The sequence below is a fragment of the Oncorhynchus masou genome, chromosome 21 (genome assembly GCF_036934945.1).
Source record: "Oncorhynchus masou masou isolate Uvic2021 chromosome 21, UVic_Omas_1.1, whole genome shotgun sequence".
NCBI classification, from domain to species: Eukaryota; Metazoa; Chordata; class Actinopteri; order Salmoniformes; family Salmonidae; genus Oncorhynchus; species Oncorhynchus masou.
In genome coordinates, this window is record NC_088232.1 from 16,662,721 (window position 1) to 16,682,240 (window position 19,520).

Genomic DNA, 19,520 nt, shown 5'->3' on the forward strand with positions numbered 1-19,520 from the left:
ACATAACAAAAGAACTAAGGTCAGAACGTGACACTCTGTCAGGACGAATGGGCCAAAATTCACCCAACTTATTGTGGGAAGCTTGTGGAAGGCTACCCGAAGCATTTGACCCAAGTTCAACAATTTAAAGGCAATGCTACCAAATACTAATTGAGTGTATAGAAACTTCTGACCCACTGGGAATGTGATGAAAGAAATAAAAGCTGAAATTAATCATTCTCTCTATTATTATTCTGACATTTCACATTCTTAAAATATAGTGGTGATCCTAACTGACCTAAAACAGGGAATTTTTACTAGGACTAAAAACGGAGTTTAAATGTATTTGGCTAAGGTGTATGAACTTCCGACTTCAACTGTAAGGTACCAAAAAGACAGACTTCCACCGGTCTAATGTCCATTCAGGTCAAATCAACACCAGCCAACAGTCTTGTATGTGATGTCATGTTTACCATTTAAAGGGATGAGAGCTCACTGAGTAATTTATTGAGATATTCCAAGTTTCTTTTGACTCGAAAAATATACAGTATATAACCAACTCTACATGCAAGAAAATATTAAATACATAGCAGTGATAGCAGACAGTTGTAGGGAAGCAGACAAGCGCAATTTGTCATTAAGTTGAAATAATTAGGGCATTGATTCCTTCGCTATCTGGAGTAGGGACATTAATGCCATTAATGTATGTGCATACTGTAGTATTAACCTACATTATACAGTGACACAGTGTATTATACGTCTACATTATACAGTGACATTGTGTAGCTTAAGCCTGCATTATACAGTGACATAGTGTAGTATAAGCCTACAAAATACAGTGACATAGTGTAGTATAAGCCTACATTATACAGTGACATTGTGTAGTATAAGCCTGCATTATACAGTGACATAGTGTCGTATAAGCCTACATTATACAGTGACATAGTGTAGTATAAGCCTGCATTATACAGTGACATAGTGTAGTATAAGCCTGCATTATACAGTGACATAGTGTAGTATAAGCCTACAATATACAGTGACATAGTGTAGTATAAGCATATATTATACAGTGACATAGTGTAGTATAAGCCTGCATTATACAGTGACATAGTGTAGTATAAGCCTACATTATACAGTGACATTGTGTAGTATAAGCCTGCATTATACAGTGACATGACATAGTGTAGTATAAGCTTGCATTATACAGAGACATAGTGTAGTATAAGCCTAAATTATACAGTGACATTGTGTAGTATAAGCCTACATTATACAGTGACATAGTGTAGTATAAGCCTGCATTATACAGTGACATAGAGTAGTATAAGCTTGCATTATACAGTGACACAGTGTATTATACGTCTACATTATACAGTGACATAGTGTAGCATAAGCCTGCATTATACAGTGACATAGTGTAGTATAAGCCTGCATTATACAGTGACACAGTGTATTATACGTCTACATTATACAGTGACATAGTGTAGCATAAGCCTGCATTATACAGTGACATAGTGTAGTATAAGCCTACATTATACAGTGACATAGTGTAGTATAAGCCTACATTATACAGTGGCATAGTGTAGTATAAGCTTGCATTATACAGTGACATAGTGAAGCATAAGCCTACATTATACAGTGACATTGTGTAGTATAAGCCTACATTATACAGTGACATAGTGTAGTATAAGCCTGCATTATACAGTGACATAGTGAAGCATAAGCCTACATTATACAGTGACATAGTGTAGAATAAGCCTGCATTATACAGTGACATTGTGTAGTATAAGCCTACATTATACAGTGACATAGTGTAGTATAAGCCTGCATTATACAGTGACATAGTGAAGCATAGGCCTACATTATACAGTGACATTGTGTAGTATAAGCCTACATTATACAGTGACATAGTGTAGTATAAGCATATATTATACAGTGACATAGTGTAGTATAAGCCTGCATTATACAGTGACATAGTGTAGTATAAGCCTACATTATACAGTGACATGACATAGTGTAGTATAAGCCTGCATTATACAGTGATAGTGAAGTATACGCCTACATTATACAGTGACATAGTGTCGTATAAGCCTATATTATACAGTGACATAGTGTCGTATAAGCCTACATTATACAGTGACATAGTGTAGTATAAGCCTGCATTCTACAGTGATATAGTGTAGTATAAGCATATATTATACAGTGACATAGTGTAGTATAAGCCTGCATTATACAGTGACATAGTGTAGTATAAGCCTACATTATACAGTGACATTGTGTAGTATAAGCCTGCATTATACAGTGACATGACATAGTGTAGTATAAGCTTGCATTATACAGAGACATAGTGTAGTATAAGCCTAAATTATACAGTGACATTGTGTAGTATAAGCCTACATTATACAGTGACATAGTGTAGTATAAGCCTGCATTATACAGTGACATGACATAGTGTAGTATAAGCTTGCATTATACAGAGACATAGTGTAGTATAAGCCTAAATTATACAGTGACATTGTGTAGTATAAGCCTACATTATACAGTGACATAGTGTAGTATAAGCCTGCATTATACAGTGACATAGTGTAGTATAAGCTTGCATTATACAGTGACACAGTGTATTATACGTCTACATTATACAGTGACATAGTGTAGCATAAGCCTGCATTATACAGTGACATAGTGTAGTATAAGCCTACATTATACAGTGACATAGTGTAGTATAAGCCTGCATTATACAGTGACACAGTGTATTATACGTCTACATTATACAGTGACATAGTGTAGCATAAGCCTGCATTATACAGTGACATAGTGTAGTATAAGCCTACATTATACAGTGACATAGTGTAGTATAAGCCTACATTATACAGTGACATAGTGTAGTATAAGCTTGCATTATACAGTGACATAGTGAAGCATAAGCCTACATTATACAGTAACATTGTGTAGTATAAGCCTACATTATACAGTGACATAGTGTAGTATAAGCCTGCATTATACAGTGACATAGTGAAGCATAGGCTTACATTATACAGTGACATTGTGTAGTATAAGCCTACATTATACAGTGACATAGTGTAGTATAAGCCTACATTATACAGTCACATTGTGTAGTATAAGCCTGCATTATACAGTGACATAGTGTAGTATAAGCCTGCATTATACAGTGACATGACATAGTGTAGTATAAGCCTGCATTATACAGTGACATAGTGTAGTATAAGCCTACATTATACAGTGACATTGTGTAGTATAAGCCTGCATTATACAGTGACATAGTGTCGTATAAGCCTACATTATACAGTGACATAGTGTAGTATAAGCCTGCATTATACAGTGACATAGTGTAGTATAAGCCTACATTATACAGTGACATAGTGTAGTATAAGCCTACATTATACAGTGACATAGTGTAGTATACGGCTGCATTATACAGTGACATGACATAGTGTAGTATAAGCCTGCATTATACAGTGATAGTGAAGTATAAGCCTACATTATACAGTGACATAGTGTCGTATAAGCCTATATTATACAGTGACATAGTGTAGTATGCGCCTACATTATACATTGACATAGTGTAGTATATGCCTGCATTATACAGTGACATAGTGTAGCATAAGCCTACATTATACAGTGACATAGTGTAGCATAAGCCTACATTATACAGTGACACAGTGTAGCATAAGCCTACATTATACAGTGACATAGTATAGTATAAGCCTACATTATACAGTGACATTGTGTAGCATAAGCCTACATTATACAGTGACATTGTGTAGTATAAGCCTACATTATTCAGTGACATAGTGTAGTATAAGCCTGCATTATACAGTGACATTGTGTAGCATAAGCCTACATTATACAGTGACATAGTGTAGTATAAGCCTACATTATACAGTGACATAGTGTAGTATAAGGCTACATTATACAGTGACATAGTGTAGTATAAGCCTGCATTATACAGTGGCATAGTGTAGTATAAGCCTACATTTTACAGTGACATCGTGTAGTATAAGCTTGCATTATACAGTGACATAGTGTATTATAAGCCTACATTATACAGTGACATAGTGTAGTATAAGCCTACATTATGCAGTGACATAGTGTAGTATAAGCCTGCATTATACAGTGACATAGTGTAGTATAAGCCTATATTATACAGTGACATAGTGTAGTATAAGCCTACATTATACAGTGACATAGTGTAGTATAAGCCTGCATTATACAGTGACATGACATAGTGTAGTATAAGCCTGCATTATACAGTGACATAGTGTAGTATAAGCCTACATTATACAGTGACATAGTGTCGTATAAGCCTATATTATACAGTGACATAGTGTAGTATGCGCCTACATTATACATTGACATAGTGTAGTATAAGCCTGCATTATACAGTGACATAGTGTAGCATAAGCCTACATTATACAGTGACAGTGTAGTTTAAGCCTACATTATACAGTGACATAATGTAGCATAAGTCTACATTATACAGTGACACCGTGTAGCATAAGCCTACATTATACAGTGACATAGTGTAGTATAAGCCTACATTATACAGTGACTGTGTAGCATAAGCCTACATTATACAGTGACAGTGTAGTATAAGCCTACATTACACAGTGGCATAGTGTAGCATAAGCCTACATTATACAGTGACACAGTGTAGCATAAGCCTACATTATACAGTGGCATAGTGTAGTATAAGCCTACATTATACAGTGACATAGTGTAGCATAAGCCTACATTATACAGTGGCATAGTGTAGCATAAGCCTACATTATACAGTGGCATAGTGTAGTGTAAGCCTGCATTATACATTGACATTGTGTAGCATAAGCCTACATTATACAGTGACAGTGTAGTATAAGCCTACATTATACAGTGACATAGTGTAGCATACGCCTACATTATACAGTGACATAGTGTAGCATAAGCCTACATTATACACTGACATAGTGTAGTATAAGCCTGCATTATACAGTGACATAGTGTATTATAAGCCTACATTTTACAGTGACATAGTGTAGTATAAGCCTACATTTTACAGTGACATCGTGTAGTATAAGCCTGCATTATACAGTGACATAGTGTAGTATAGGCCTACATTATACAGTGACATAGTGTAGTCTAAACCTATATTATACAGTGACATTGTGTAGTATAAGCCTGCATTATACAGTGACATGACATAGTGTAGTATAAGCCTGCATTATACAGTGACATAGTGTAGTATAAGCCTGCATTATACAGTGACATAGTGTAGCATAAGCCTACATTATACAGTGACAGTGTAGTTTAAGTCTACATTATACAGTGACATAATGTAGCATAAGTCTACATTATACAGTGACACCGTGTAGCATAAGCCTACATTATACAGTGACATAGTGTAGTATAAGCCTACATTATACAGTGACTGTGTAGCATAAGCCTACATTATACAGTGACATAGTGTAGTATAAGCCTGCATTATACAGTGGCATAGTGTAGTATAAGCCTACATTTTACAGTGACATCGTGTAGTATAAGCTTGCATTATACAGTGACATAGTGTATTATAAGCCTACATTATACAGTGACATAGTGTAGTATAAGCCTACATTATGCAGTGACATAGTGTAGTATAAGCCTGCATTATACAGTGACATAGTGTAGTATAAGCCTATATTATACAGTGACATAGTGTAGTATAAGCCTACATTATACAGTGACATCGTGTAGTATAAGCCTGCATTATACAGTGACATGACATAGTGTAGTATAAGCCTGCATTATACAGTGACATAGTGTAGTATAAGCCTACATTATACATTGACATAGTGTAGTATAAGCCTGCATTATACAGTGACATAGTGTAGCATAAGCCTACATTATACAGTGACAGTGTAGTTTAAGCCTACATTATACAGTGACATAATGTAGCATAAGTCTACATTATACAGTGACACCGTGTAGCATAAGCCTACATTATACAGTGACATAGTGTAGTATAAGCCTACATTATACAGTGACTGTGTAGCATAAGCCTACATTATACAGTGACAGTGTAGTATAAGCCTACATTACACAGTGGCATAGTGTAGCATAAGCCTACATTATACAGTGACACAGTGTAGCATAAGCCTACATTATACAGTGGCATAGTGTAGTATAAGCCTACATTATACAGTGACATAGTGTAGCATAAGCCTACATTATACAGTGGCATAGTGTAGCATAAGCCTACATTATACAGTGGCATAGTGTAGTGTAAGCCTGCATTATACATTGACATTGTGTAGCATAAGCCTACATTATACAGTGACAGTGTAGTATAAGCCTACATTATACAGTGACATAGTGTAGCATACGCCTACATTATACAGTGACATAGTGTAGCATAAGCCTACATTATACACTGACATAGTGTAGTATAAGCCTGCATTATACAGTGACATAGTGTATTATAAGCCTACATTTTACAGTGACATAGTGTAGTATAAGCCTACATTTTACAGTGACATCGTGTAGTATAAGCCTGCATTATACAGTGACATAGTGTAGTATAGGCCTACATTATACAGTGACATAGTGTAGTCTAAACCTATATTATACAGTGACATTGTGTAGTATAAGCCTGCATTATACAGTGACATGACATAGTGTAGTATAAGCCTGCATTATACAGTGACATAGTGTAGTATAAGCCTGCATTATACAGTGACATAGTGTAGCATAAGCCTACATTATACAGTGACAGTGTAGTTTAAGTCTACATTATACAGTGACATAATGTAGCATAAGTCTACATTATACAGTGACACCGTGTAGCATAAGCCTACATTATACAGTGACATAGTGTAGTATAAGCCTACATTATACAGTGACTGTGTAGCATAAGCCTACATTATACAGTGACAGTGTAGTATAAGCCTACATTACACAGTGGCATAGTGTAGCATAAGCCTACATTATACAGTGACATAGTGTAGTATAAGCCTACATTATACAGTGACATAGTGTAGCATAAGCCTACATTATACAGTGACACAGTGTAGCATAAGCCTACATTATACAGTGACATAGTGTAGTATAAGCCTACATTATACAGTGACATAGTGTAGCATAAGCCTACATTATACAGTGGCATAGTGTAGCATAAGCCTACATTATACAGTGGCATAGTGTAGTGTAAGCCTGCATTATACATTGACATTGTGTAGCATAAGCCTACATTATACAGTGACAGTGTAGTATAAGCCTACATTATACAGTGACATAGTGTAGCATACGCCTACATTATACAGTGACACAGTGTAGCATAAGCCTACATTATACAGTGGCATAGTGTAGTATAAGCCTACATTATACAGTGACATAGTGTAGCATAAGCCTACATTATACAGTGGCATAGTGTAGCATAAGCCTACATTATACAGTGGCATAGTGTAGTGTAAGCCTGCATTATACATTGACATTGTGTAGCATAAGCCTACATTATACAGTGACAGTGTAGTATAAGCCTACATTATACAGTGACATAGTGTAGCATACGCCTACATTATACAGTGACATAGTGTAGCATAAGCCTACATTATACACTGACATAGTAGTATAAGCCTGCATTATACAGTGACATAGTGTATTATAAGCCTACATTTTACAGTGACATAGTGTAGTATAAGCCTACATTTTACAGTGACATCGTGTAGTATAAGCCTGCATTATACAGTGACATGACATAGTGTAGTATAAGCCTGCATTATACAGTGACATAGTGTAGTATAGGCCTACATTATACAGTGACATAGTGTAGTCTAAACCTATATTATACAGTGACATTGTGTAGTATAAGCCTGCATTATACAGTGACATGACATAGTGTAGTATAAGCCTGCATTATACAGTGACATAGTGTAGTATAAGCCTGCATTATACAGTGACATAGTGTAGCATAAGCCTACATTATACAGTGACAGTGTAGTTTAAGTCTACATTATACAGTGACATAATGTAGCATAAGTCTACATTATACAGTGACACCGTGTAGCATAAGCCTACATTATACAGTGACATAGTGTAGTATAAGCCTACATTATACAGTGACTGTGTAGCATAAGCCTACATTATACAGTGACAGTGTAGTATAAGCCTACATTACACAGTGGCATAGTGTAGCATAAGCCTACATTATACAGTGACATAGTGTAGTATAAGCCTACATTATACAGTGACATAGTGTAGCATAAGCCTACATTATACAGTGACACAGTGTAGCATAAGCCTACATTATACAGTGACATAGTGTAGTATAAGCCTACATTATACAGTGACATAGTGTAGCATAAGCCTACATTATACAGTGGCATAGTGTAGCATAAGCCTACATTATACAGTGGCATAGTGTAGTGTAAGCCTGCATTATACATTGACATTGTGTAGCATAAGCCTACATTATACAGTGACAGTGTAGTATAAGCCTACATTATACAGTGACATAGTGTAGCATACGCCTACATTATACAGTGACATAGTGTAGCATAAGCCTACATTATACACTGACATAGTGTAGTATAAGCCTGCATTATACAGTGACATAGTGTAGTATAAGCCTACATTTTACAGTGACATAGTGTAGTATAAGCCTACATTTTACAGTGACATCGTGTAGTATAAGCCTGCATTATACAGTGACATGACATAGTGTAGTATAAGCCTGCATTATACAGTGACATAGTGTAGTATAGGCCTACATTATACAGTGACATAGTGTAGTATAAGCCTACATTTTACAGTGACATCGTGTAGTATAAGCCTGCATTATACAGTGACATAGTGTAGTATAGGCCTACATTATACAGTGACATAGTGTAGTCTAAACCTATATTATACAGTGACATTGTGTAGTATAAGCCTGCATTATACAGTGACATGACATAGTGTAGTATAAGCCTGCATTATAAAGTGACATAGTGTAGTATAAGCCTATATTATACAGTGACATAGTGTAGTATGCGCCTACATTATACATTGACATAGTGTAGTATAAGCCTGCATTATACAGTGACATAGTGAAGCATAAGCCTACATTATACAGTGACATTGTGTAGTATAAGCCTACATTATACAGTGACATCATGTAGTATAAGCCTGCATTATACAGTGACATAGTGTAGTATAAGCCTGCATTATACAGTGACAGTGTATTATACATCTACATTATACAGTGACATAGTGAAGCATAAGCCTACATTATACAGTGACATTGTGTAGTATAAGCCTACATTATACAGTGACCTAGTGTAGTATAAACCTACATTATACAGTGACATAGTGTAGTATAAGCCTACATTATACAGTGACATAGTGTAGTATAAGTTAACATTATACAGTGACATAGGGTAGTATAAGCCTACATTATACAGTGACATAGTGTAGTATAAGCCTTCATTATACAGTGACATAGTGTAGCATAAGCCTACATTATACAGTGACATAGTGTAGTATAAGCCTGCATTATACAGTGACATAGTGTAGTATAGGCCTACATTATACAGTGACATAGTATAGTATAAGCCTACATTATACAGTGACATCGTGTAGTATAAGCCTGCATTATACAGTGACATGACATAGTGTAGTATAAGCCTGCATTATACAGTGACATAGTGTAGTATAAGCCTACATTATACAGTGACATAGTGTAGTATAAACCTGCATTATACAGTGACATAGTGTAGTATAAGCCTACATTATGCAGTGACATAGTGTAGTATAAGCCTGCATTATACAGTGACATAGTGTAGCATAAGCCTACATTATACAGTGACATAGTGTAGTGTAAGCCTGCAAATATACAGAGCCATTAGTACATGACTGTACTAGGTCCAACCGCTTTGCCACAAGTTTAAAAAGACTCTTTGTTTTCCCACTGAGCCACGTCTCTCTCACAGTCACAGCGCCCTACTTTCGCCTGCGCCTGAAATAGAGAGGGCTCTATTGAAAAATGTATTTGTGTGTGTGTATGTGGGTATGTGACCTATAGTTTGCACTGACTTAACCATTGCGCCACAAAATCTATAGACTTATTATTAAGTTGCAAGTTATAAACCTTCTTTGAGACTGTAATTAAAGTCACAATATCAATTGGACCCAGTGTAGAGTACAGTAGGTGGAGGGATACAATAGCGGTGGTTCAGCTTTGTTCTTAGGTTAGTTCACCAGGGGCCAGCCCAGTGTTCATAGTCCCAGTCCACATATGCTTGGCGTTGGGTTACCACCCAGGTATGTGTTGCCATGGTAACATCATGACTGGTGGTGTCAGTCGAGCCCAGCGTTTTGTTCAATTCAGCTGTACGGACATAATAATGCAAACATGGACGGGCTTTTGACATCTCCCTTTTCAATCAGCTCTCTTTTTCCTCACTCGCTATATAAACTCATACTGCAGTTAGCATCAAGAAGATAGACAGAAATAGTGTCTGTGGTCTGTAATTTATATTTCCTGTACACATAAAGAAATAAGCCTTGAGTTGACCACACCTTTAAGAAAGAGTTTGGTTTGGTTGCAGGTTAGGTCAGAGGGTCATTTAGAACAAAGAAATGACTTGTGTGAGAACTACGGCCGTAGCTTTATCAATAGCTGTATTTCAGCAGAGGAACTGAATTGCAAACCAAAAAAAAGATGTTGGTAGCATTAACATCTCGGCTAAAGCTTGTAGCCTGCTCCCAAGTGGCGCAGCGGTTTTAGGCACGGCATCTCAGTGCAAGAGGCGTCACTGCAGTCCCTGGTTCGAAGCCAGGCTGCAGCACATCCGGCTGTGATTGAGAGTCCCATAGGGCGGTGCACAATTGGCCCAGCATCGTTCCGATTTGGCCAGGGTAGGCTGTTATTGTAAATAAGAATTTGATCTGACTTGCCGAGTTAAATAAAGGTCAAATAAAAATAGCTTTGCATTGTTTGGAGTGACAATGACCATAGGAGTTGACAAGACAGCACAAACACATCTGGGTTCAGGCTCTGAAGTTTGGAGTTTCAAAGGTAAAAAGTGACATGAGATAGTCTTGAACCAGGAGCTTGAACCAGTATCATGGAAACAGTTGTTACTGTTTTGACGGAAGTGACCTGATACAGATTTGAAGCCCCTCTAAGAAGTGGATCTGTGTGTGCTTGTGTGTGCGTGCACACACACGCATGTGTTCACTAAAGGCAGAATCCTAACTTGAAACATGTAGGTGGAACTCACAACTGACCCTCTGCACTACCTTTTTTGGACTCATCAAATACGCTGCTGCTACTGTTTATTATCTATCCTGTTGCCTAGTTACTTTACCCCTACCGATATGTACATATCTTCCTCAACTACTTTGTACCCCAGCACGTCAACTCAGTATTGGGGCGGCAGGTTGGTTAGAGCGTTGGGCCAGTAACTGAAAGGTCGCTAGATCAAATCCCCGAGCTGACAAGGTACAAATCTGTCATTCTGCCCCTGAACAAGGCAGCTAACCCGCTGTCATTGTAAATAAAAATTTGTTCTTAACTGACTTGCCTAATTAAATAAAGGATAAATAATATTAAAAGTACAGATTCCCTGTGTATATGGCAAAGTTACTGTTGCTCATTGTGTATTTATTCCTTGTGTTATTATTTTTCTATCATCTCTCTCCTGTTGTTTACGAAGCATGTGCCAAATACATTTGATTTGATTCCTTCCAAATCTCCCTGTGACAAGAATGCCCGATTCACACAAAAGATGGAGCTTCGTGCCACAACTCAGGATCCATCCTTAAGTCTACAGACATACTGTTGTAGAGAAGTGAAACTGGCAGACACACTTTTACTCTAACCACAGAAACGCACACATGGCCCTCCCTCGCCATCCCTTTGACAAATCAGACCATGACTCCATCCTCCTGCTTCCTGTTTCCAAGCAAAAACTCAAACAGGAAGCCCAGTACGGAAGTGGTCCGACAAAGCGGACACTAAGCTACAAGACTGCTTCGCTAACACGGACTGGAATATGTTCAGGGATTCATCCGATAACATTAAGGAGACAGACGACGGTGAGATGCCGGTGAGACAGCAAAGACGGACGAGGTCAGAGACCTGGCAGTGGGATGCCAGGGCCACAACCTCTCCCGCAACGTCAGCTCCCTCAAAGGAGCTGTACCATCCATACAGAAAACGGATGGTCGAGCATGCCCCCATCCACATCGACGGGGCTGTAGTGGAGCAGGTAAGGAGCTTCAAGTTCCTTGATGTCCACATCACTAAGGATTTAACATGGTTCTCTCACATCAGCATAGTCGAGAAAAAGGTTGAAAAGATTTGTCATGGCCCCTCAGATCCTCAAAACGTTCTACAGCTGTACCACTGAGAGCATCTTGACTGCATCAAGACTCTTGGTATGGCAACTGGACTCCCCTCAATCGCAATGAGTTGCTGAGAATGGTGCGGACGCCCCAGAACATCACTGGGGCCGAGCTCTCTGCCATACAGGACCTCTATACCAGGCGGTGTCAGAGGAAGATCTGGAAAATGTTCAGACCCAAGCCACAGACTGTTAACTCTGCATCTGCACGGCAAGCGGTACCGGATCTCCAAGTCTGGGACCACCTGAACAGCTTATCCCCCCACGCCATAAGACTGCTGAACAGTTAATCAGATGGCTAACCGGACTATTGCATTGACCCTTTTTTGCACTGACTCTGCACACTCACTGGACTCTACCCACAGACTCACACATACTTACACTGACACACACACACACACACACACACACACACACACACACACAGACACACACACACACACACACACACAAAACATGAATATTGATGTCAGACACGCACACACGTACACACTTTCACACTCTCCACTTACACTACTCCTACTCTGTTAAATATCTATCCTGATTGCCAGTCACTTTTACCACAACCTACATGTACATACTACCTTAACTACCTCATACCCCTAAACATTTACACAGTACCGGTACTCCTTGTATATACAGTGCATTCGGAAAGTATTCAGACCCCTTGACTTTTCAAAATTGTGTTACATTGCAGCCTTGTTCTAAAATTGATGAAATAAAACATTTTCTCTCATCAATTTACACACAATACCCCAAAATGACAAAGCGAAAACATATTTTTATACATTTTAGCACATTTATTTCAAACAAAAAACAGAAATACCTTATTTACATGTATTCAGACCTGTTTCCATTGATCATCCTTGAGATGTTTCTACAACTTGATTAGAGTTCACCTGTAGTAAATTCAATTGACATAATTTGGAAAGGCACACACCTGTCTATATAAGGTCCCAGAGTTGACTGTGCATGTCAGAGCAAAAACCAAGCCATGAGGTTGAAGGAATTGTCTGTAGAGTTCTGAGATAGGATTGTGTCGAGGCACAGATCTGGAGAAGGCTACTAAAGAAATATGCAGCATTGAAGGTCCCCAACAACCCAGTGGCCTCCATCATTCTTAAATAGAAGAAGTTTGGACCCACCAAGACCCTTCCTAGAGCTGGCCGCCAGGGAGGTGACCAAGAACCCGATTGTCACTTTGACAGAGCTCCAGAGTTCCTCTGTGGAGATCGGAGAACTTTCCAGAAGGACAACCATCTCTGCAGCACTCCACCTATCAGGCCTTTATGTTAGAGTGGCCAGACGGAAGCCACTCCTCAGTAAAGGGCATATGATAGTCAGCTTGGAGTTTGCCAAAAGGCACCTAAAGGACTCTCAAAGAAGCAAGATTCTCTGGTCTGATGAAACCAAGATTGAACTCTTTGGCCTGAATGCCAAGCGTCACGTCTGAAGGAAACCGGGCACCATCCCTACGGTGAATCATGGTGGTGGCAACATCATGCTGTGGGGATGTTTTTCAGCGGCAGGGAGACTAGTCAGGATCGAGGGAAAGATAAACAGAGCAAAGTACAGAGAGATCCTTGTTGAAAACCTGCTCCAGAGTGCTCAGGACCTCAGATTGGAGCGAAGGTTCACCTTCCAACAGGACAACAACCCGAAGCACACAGCCAAGACAATGCAGGAGTGGCTTCGGGACAAGTCTCTGAATGTCCTTGAGTGGCCCAGCCAGAGCCTGGACTTGAACACGATCGAACATCTCTGAAGAGACCTGAAAATGGCTGTGCAGCGACACTCCCCATCCAACCTGACAGAGATTGAGATGATCTGCAGCGAAGAATGTGAGAAACCTCCCAAATACAGGTGTGCCAAGATGACTCAAGGCTGTAATTGCTGCCAAAGATGCTTCAACAAAGTACTGAGTAAAGGGTCTGAATACTTGTGTTAATTAATTGTAATACATTTGCAAACATTTCTAAAAACCTGTTTTTACTTTGTCATTATGGGGTATTATGTGTAGATTGACGAGAAAACCCCCCCAGATTTAATCCATTTGAATATAAAGCTGTAATGTAAGAAAAAGTGGTCTGTTATTTATTGTATTACTATTTTCTATTTTTATTTGCACATTTTCATAATTTTTTTAACTGTGCATTGTTGGGAAAGGGTCTACACCGGTTGTATTCGTCGCATTGTGACAAATAAAATGTGATTTGATACAACGAGTGTGTTGTTGTGTGCGTCAGTAAGTACTTGGTCTGGGATGAGGAGAGGGGGTGGGGGTGTTCGGATGAAGTCGAGCAGAGCAGAGTGGAACTAGAGAGCGCAGCGCTAACATTTGTGTACGCCACAGGAGGCCAGCAAGCACAGCACTCTTTGTTTGTGTTCTTATGAGAAACACATGGGCTTCTGGCACAATCCTCTCCTTCATTCTCTCTCTCTCTCTCTCTCTCTCTCTCTCTCTCTCTCTCTCTCTCTCTCTCTCTCTCTCTCCATCCATTGTTTTCTGTCCTCCTCTCTAACCAGTGGTGGAAAAAGTACCCAATTGTCATTCTTGAGTAAAAGTAAAAGGTACCTTAATAGAAAATGACTCAAGTAAAAAATGAAGTTTAAAAGTATTGTGATCGTAAATATACTTTAGTATCAAAAGTAAATGTAATTGCTAAAGTATACTTACATTTTAAATATACGGATAGCGGGGCTATCTCCAACACTCGGACATCATTTACAAACGAGTTTAGTGAGTCCGCCAGATCAGAGGCAGTGGGGGTGACCAGGGATGTTCTATTGATAAGTGTGTGAATTAGACCATTTTCCTGTCTTTCTAAGCATTCAAAATGTAATGTGTGCTTTTGGGTGTCAGGGACAATGTATGGAGTAAAAAGTACATTATTTCATTAGGAATGTAGTGAAGTAAAAGTAAACATTGCCAAAAAATATTAATAGTAAAGTAAAGTACAGATACACCAAAAAACGACTTAAGTAGTACTTTAAAGTATTTTTACTTATGTACTTTACACCACTGTCTCTAACTCTCTCTTCTCAATTACCTCTCTCTGTAACTCTTCCTTCTCCCCATGTATGTCCTTCTCTACTCTTTTCTCTTTCTCCTTCTCTCCACACGCACACACACACACACACACACACACACACACACACACACACACACACACACACACACACACACACACACACACACACACACTGAGGAGAACAGATTGTGTCCTCATCTTGACTGTAAGTGCTCCACTCCACTTCACTCGCTCCACGATGAAGGCAACAGGCCTTTTTCTTAATTCCCATAATCTAATTTCCAATCCTATTGCCCACCACTTTCCCTCGCTGCCCCGCGCCCTACGGGCAGCAGACACAATCCTCTTTAGCTAATCTAAGGACCCGCTGGTGCCAGGGACTCCTGCAACACTCCTTTACTCACGTTTACTCCTTTACTCTGGCAAACTAGCAAGGATGCCCACACCTCCAGCCTCACCGCTCTGGTCACAATGGAGACATTCTTATTTCTTATGGACAATCAGAGAAATTAATTTCAGAGGGGGGGGGGGGGGGGGTTGCCAGAGAGAGTGAGGAGAAACTCCATATAGTCATATAGTGAAGTGCCTATTTTGATAGACAGTGAACCGTCGTCTCTGACTTGATTCATTTCAGACACGCTCACGCGCACCCACCACACACAGGGAGGAATGACACATTGGGGAAACTCCAGAGAATATTTTCCATTGAGCTGTCACCTACTATTACCTAACACTAAGATGTAGTGTTGTCAGGCTACCAACAGGGGAGTCTGATACATTAGAACCAAACCAGAAATCAAGACCAAAACAACATGTCACACAAGCATCCACACCAGACATGACTGTCACTAACCTTCACATGACACTAAAAAAACATTGCAAATGCGAGAGTTCCTCTCCTATGACAATGAAAGACCTGAGCAGAGATAGAAAACCATGAAACATAAAAAGATAAAACAATTTTAAAAAATTGATTTTTATCCATCCATACTTGTCCAGAAAACAGTAGTTGTAGAATGAATGAAGATTTTCAACATACACAAACCACAGTAACCAGAGAAAACAAGCAAAACAACACCACACACAGCCTTGGTCCTCCTCTCTCCTTGTTTGTGTGCTTTGTTTTTCCCATCTCAGGGCTGAACACACCTTCTTCCCAGAAGCAGAAGGTCTGGTTAACTGTTAGCTCTCGGCTGTGTGTGTGTGTGTGTGTGTGTGTGTGTGTGTGTGTGTGTGTGTGTGTGTGTGTGTGTGTGTGTGTGTGTGTGTGTGTGTGTGTGTGTGTGTGTGTGTGTGTGTGTGTGTGTGTGTGTGTGTGTGTGTGTGTGTGTGTGTGTGTCTGTGTGTGTGTGTGTGTGTGTGTGCGCGCATGCGTACGGGCCTGCGTGCTTGCGTATAGCTCTCCTCTCCTCCCTCTTTCTCTCCATCTAAAATGTATCTCCTCCAGCGATTCGCCCTCCACTTGTCATCTCCCATAATTCACGCTTTTATAGCTCCTCATGAACATGTACAAAAGTAGGTAGCTAACAACTGATACAGACAGACACACACACACACACACACACACACACACACAGAATAGGCTCAAAGCCATCTGCTGTTGCCATGGTGAGCCCCATGTGTTGCCTTGACGATGGCTTATTTTGCACGCTAATGGCCTGTCCTTTTTGCCAGGCAACAAATTGCCACGGTGATGCAACCGCACCTGCCTCTCCCTCGGTTACGCGTTGCCATGGAGGTGTCGCTGTTGCCGCAGCAACGGCAGCTATAATCACCCGGCAAGGGCAAACACTCAGCAGAGAGCCTCGGCCAGACCAGCTGTTCAGTACGGAGAAAGAGTGAGTGAGAGAGAGAGAGGGAGAGAGAAAGAGTGGAGGAATGCAGCTCTGTCAAGGCCAACAAGAGCTCATAATTTCACTTTGAAATTAGACGTATTATGGATTAATGTCTATTTTTGACGCATTCATTCCACGTGGTTACAGGGTTCATTTCACGTGGTTACAGGGTTCATTCCACGTGGTTACAGGGTTAAAACAGAAACAACTCAAAGGTTTAAGTTTAGGTAGTATTTCCGAGTGGTTAAGGTTAGGGCTATGGTTTGGGGGAGGCTTAAAAAACTAAATAACCATCAATTATTCTCCCAGTTTGCTAGAGCTTTGTGAACTGCCATGGTGCAGTGGTCAGATCAGCACAATTTGGGCTGAGCAGCACGCTTCGCCTCTGAGCATCATGAGTTCGCGCCAGTGCTGAGCAATAATTTTGGGGGTCAGAGCCGAGTAAGGCATATGTAGACATTCTGGGGACCTTTTCGAACATCCAAAATCGAAGCCTGGTCAGGGCCCGTGTGGAGTAGCAGTACAGAAGGGACTCTCTTCTGCTCTCCCTTTCAGTCATTGCTGGCAGGCTCTAAGCTGCTGTACTAACTCTTCTTGATACACACATACGTAAACAAACGCAAACTGTTTTGTGTGTGTGAGCGTGGATGCATGTGTGCATGCAATTGTGTGTTTGTTTGTATCAGTGTGTGTAACCCTGCTGAGTACAGAGCAGTTACAAAATGCAGCATTCTGTTCTGAGCGGGGGGATAGAGAGAGAGAGAGAGAGAGAGGAGGGAGGGAGGGAGTTCATTTACACAAAAGTGGAGAAGGATGAGCGCCCTTCTCAAATCAAACAGTAATCTGTGCCGCTCGGTCCTGTTATAAACAAGGCAGCATGGTGCATCATCCAGAAACATACATCTCTTCTTTTCCATAAAATAGATGTTCAAACCCGTTTTCATTGGGACGGCAGAGGAAGCGTTTATGACAAAAACAATGGCGTTTGCCGGTGAAGACAGGGAATCCGACTCGTCACTCCACGTGCTTAATTACGTCACTTTTGTTTTGAGGCGACTTCGCCGTCGGCCAGAGCGGCTCACCTGTCTGACACCCGGTTCAAACTGCTCCCGCCAGGGTAACCCGGGCCAGATAAATGAACCCGCTCATGGAAGGAGGGAAGGAAAGAGTTGGGTAAAAAGAGATGCGATAAGAGAGAGAGACAGAGAGAGAGACAAGATCCCATTCATCATGCAAGAGTCAAACAAACAAGCTTACTCTTCCACACATAAACATCCACGAGTAAAACTCTCTCTCGCTCTCTCTCTCTCACTCTCTCTACAAAGTAAACAATTGCGACAGATGTTCAAGCAATTATTGCAGTACATGTATTCCAGTTTAAACTGCTACAGAAGGAATTTCCCACCGTGCATAACAATGGCCATGTTATTCCATTTCCTCTGTCTTTGGCAGAGTAGAGCTTATAACCTTGATAAGGTGGCCTCAAGCGTTGAAGCATTTGGGAGAACATCTCTTCTATTCTCATCCCTTCTTCTCCTTCTCCCCCCCCCCGTATCCCTCCTTGACCACCCATTTGTTCCACATCCTGTTAAGGATGATGGGTTTTTACAGTGAAGCCATTACTGTGTCCTGCACACTCGGCTGACTCCGCTACCCTGGGCGCTGGCCCAACACCACTCTGCTCTGTTCTACAGTGGACTGGACACACACATCAGTGGACACACCACTGATCAGAGGAGAGCGACGGCAGGGCGTATAACACTGATCTCTCTCTCTACTGTTTGACATTATCCCTCCTATCTCTCCCCTGACTGTTTGACATGAACACTCCTCCCTCCTCTCTCTCTGGTCCGGCCTGGTGTGTCCTGAGGCAGCGTTTGCTAAGCAGTCCACGGCAGGGTGTCATGTGAGGGGAGGGAGAGACCAGGCAGGAGGTTGACACTGGGGGGTGGATCACTAGTTACCATGTCCGTCTGCCTTTTTATACTCTACTTCTGATATGCCTGGGGAGTTGTGTGGGTGGGTGTGTGTGCATGCGTGTCTTACCTCTGATATGCCTGAGGAGAGGTGGGGGGAGTAGAGAAGACCTGGGCGTGAGGGTGGTAAGGTGTCTTCTTCAACGCCTGAATCAAATTCTGCCTGTACTCAGGGTCTACACACCACAAGGACCCCTTCCCAATGCTCTGTAGAGAGAGATGGGGGGGGGGGAGAAAATTGTTGGAATGAACAGTTGTTTTTACAGATTCACAATAACAAGACTCTCCATTGGTGACGTGAGGTCAATAAATGATGTATTTACTTTCATAGCGCATTATTGT

The 19,520-nt window shown here is 40.4% G+C and overlaps 1 protein-coding gene across 3 annotated transcripts in view; it reads right to left on the reverse strand.

Moving 5' to 3' along the window:
• foxn3 (forkhead box N3) overlaps positions 1-19,520 on the reverse strand; it is a 112,552-nt gene that overhangs the window by 36,219 nt on the left and 56,813 nt on the right. For all 3 annotated transcript variants that reach the window (XM_064927570.1, XM_064927572.1, XM_064927571.1), the window contains exon 3: positions 19,249-19,385. In XM_064927570.1, the coding sequence (XP_064783642.1) occupies positions 19,249-19,385 (137 nt within the window). The remainder of the gene's footprint in view (positions 1-19,248; positions 19,386-19,520) is intronic.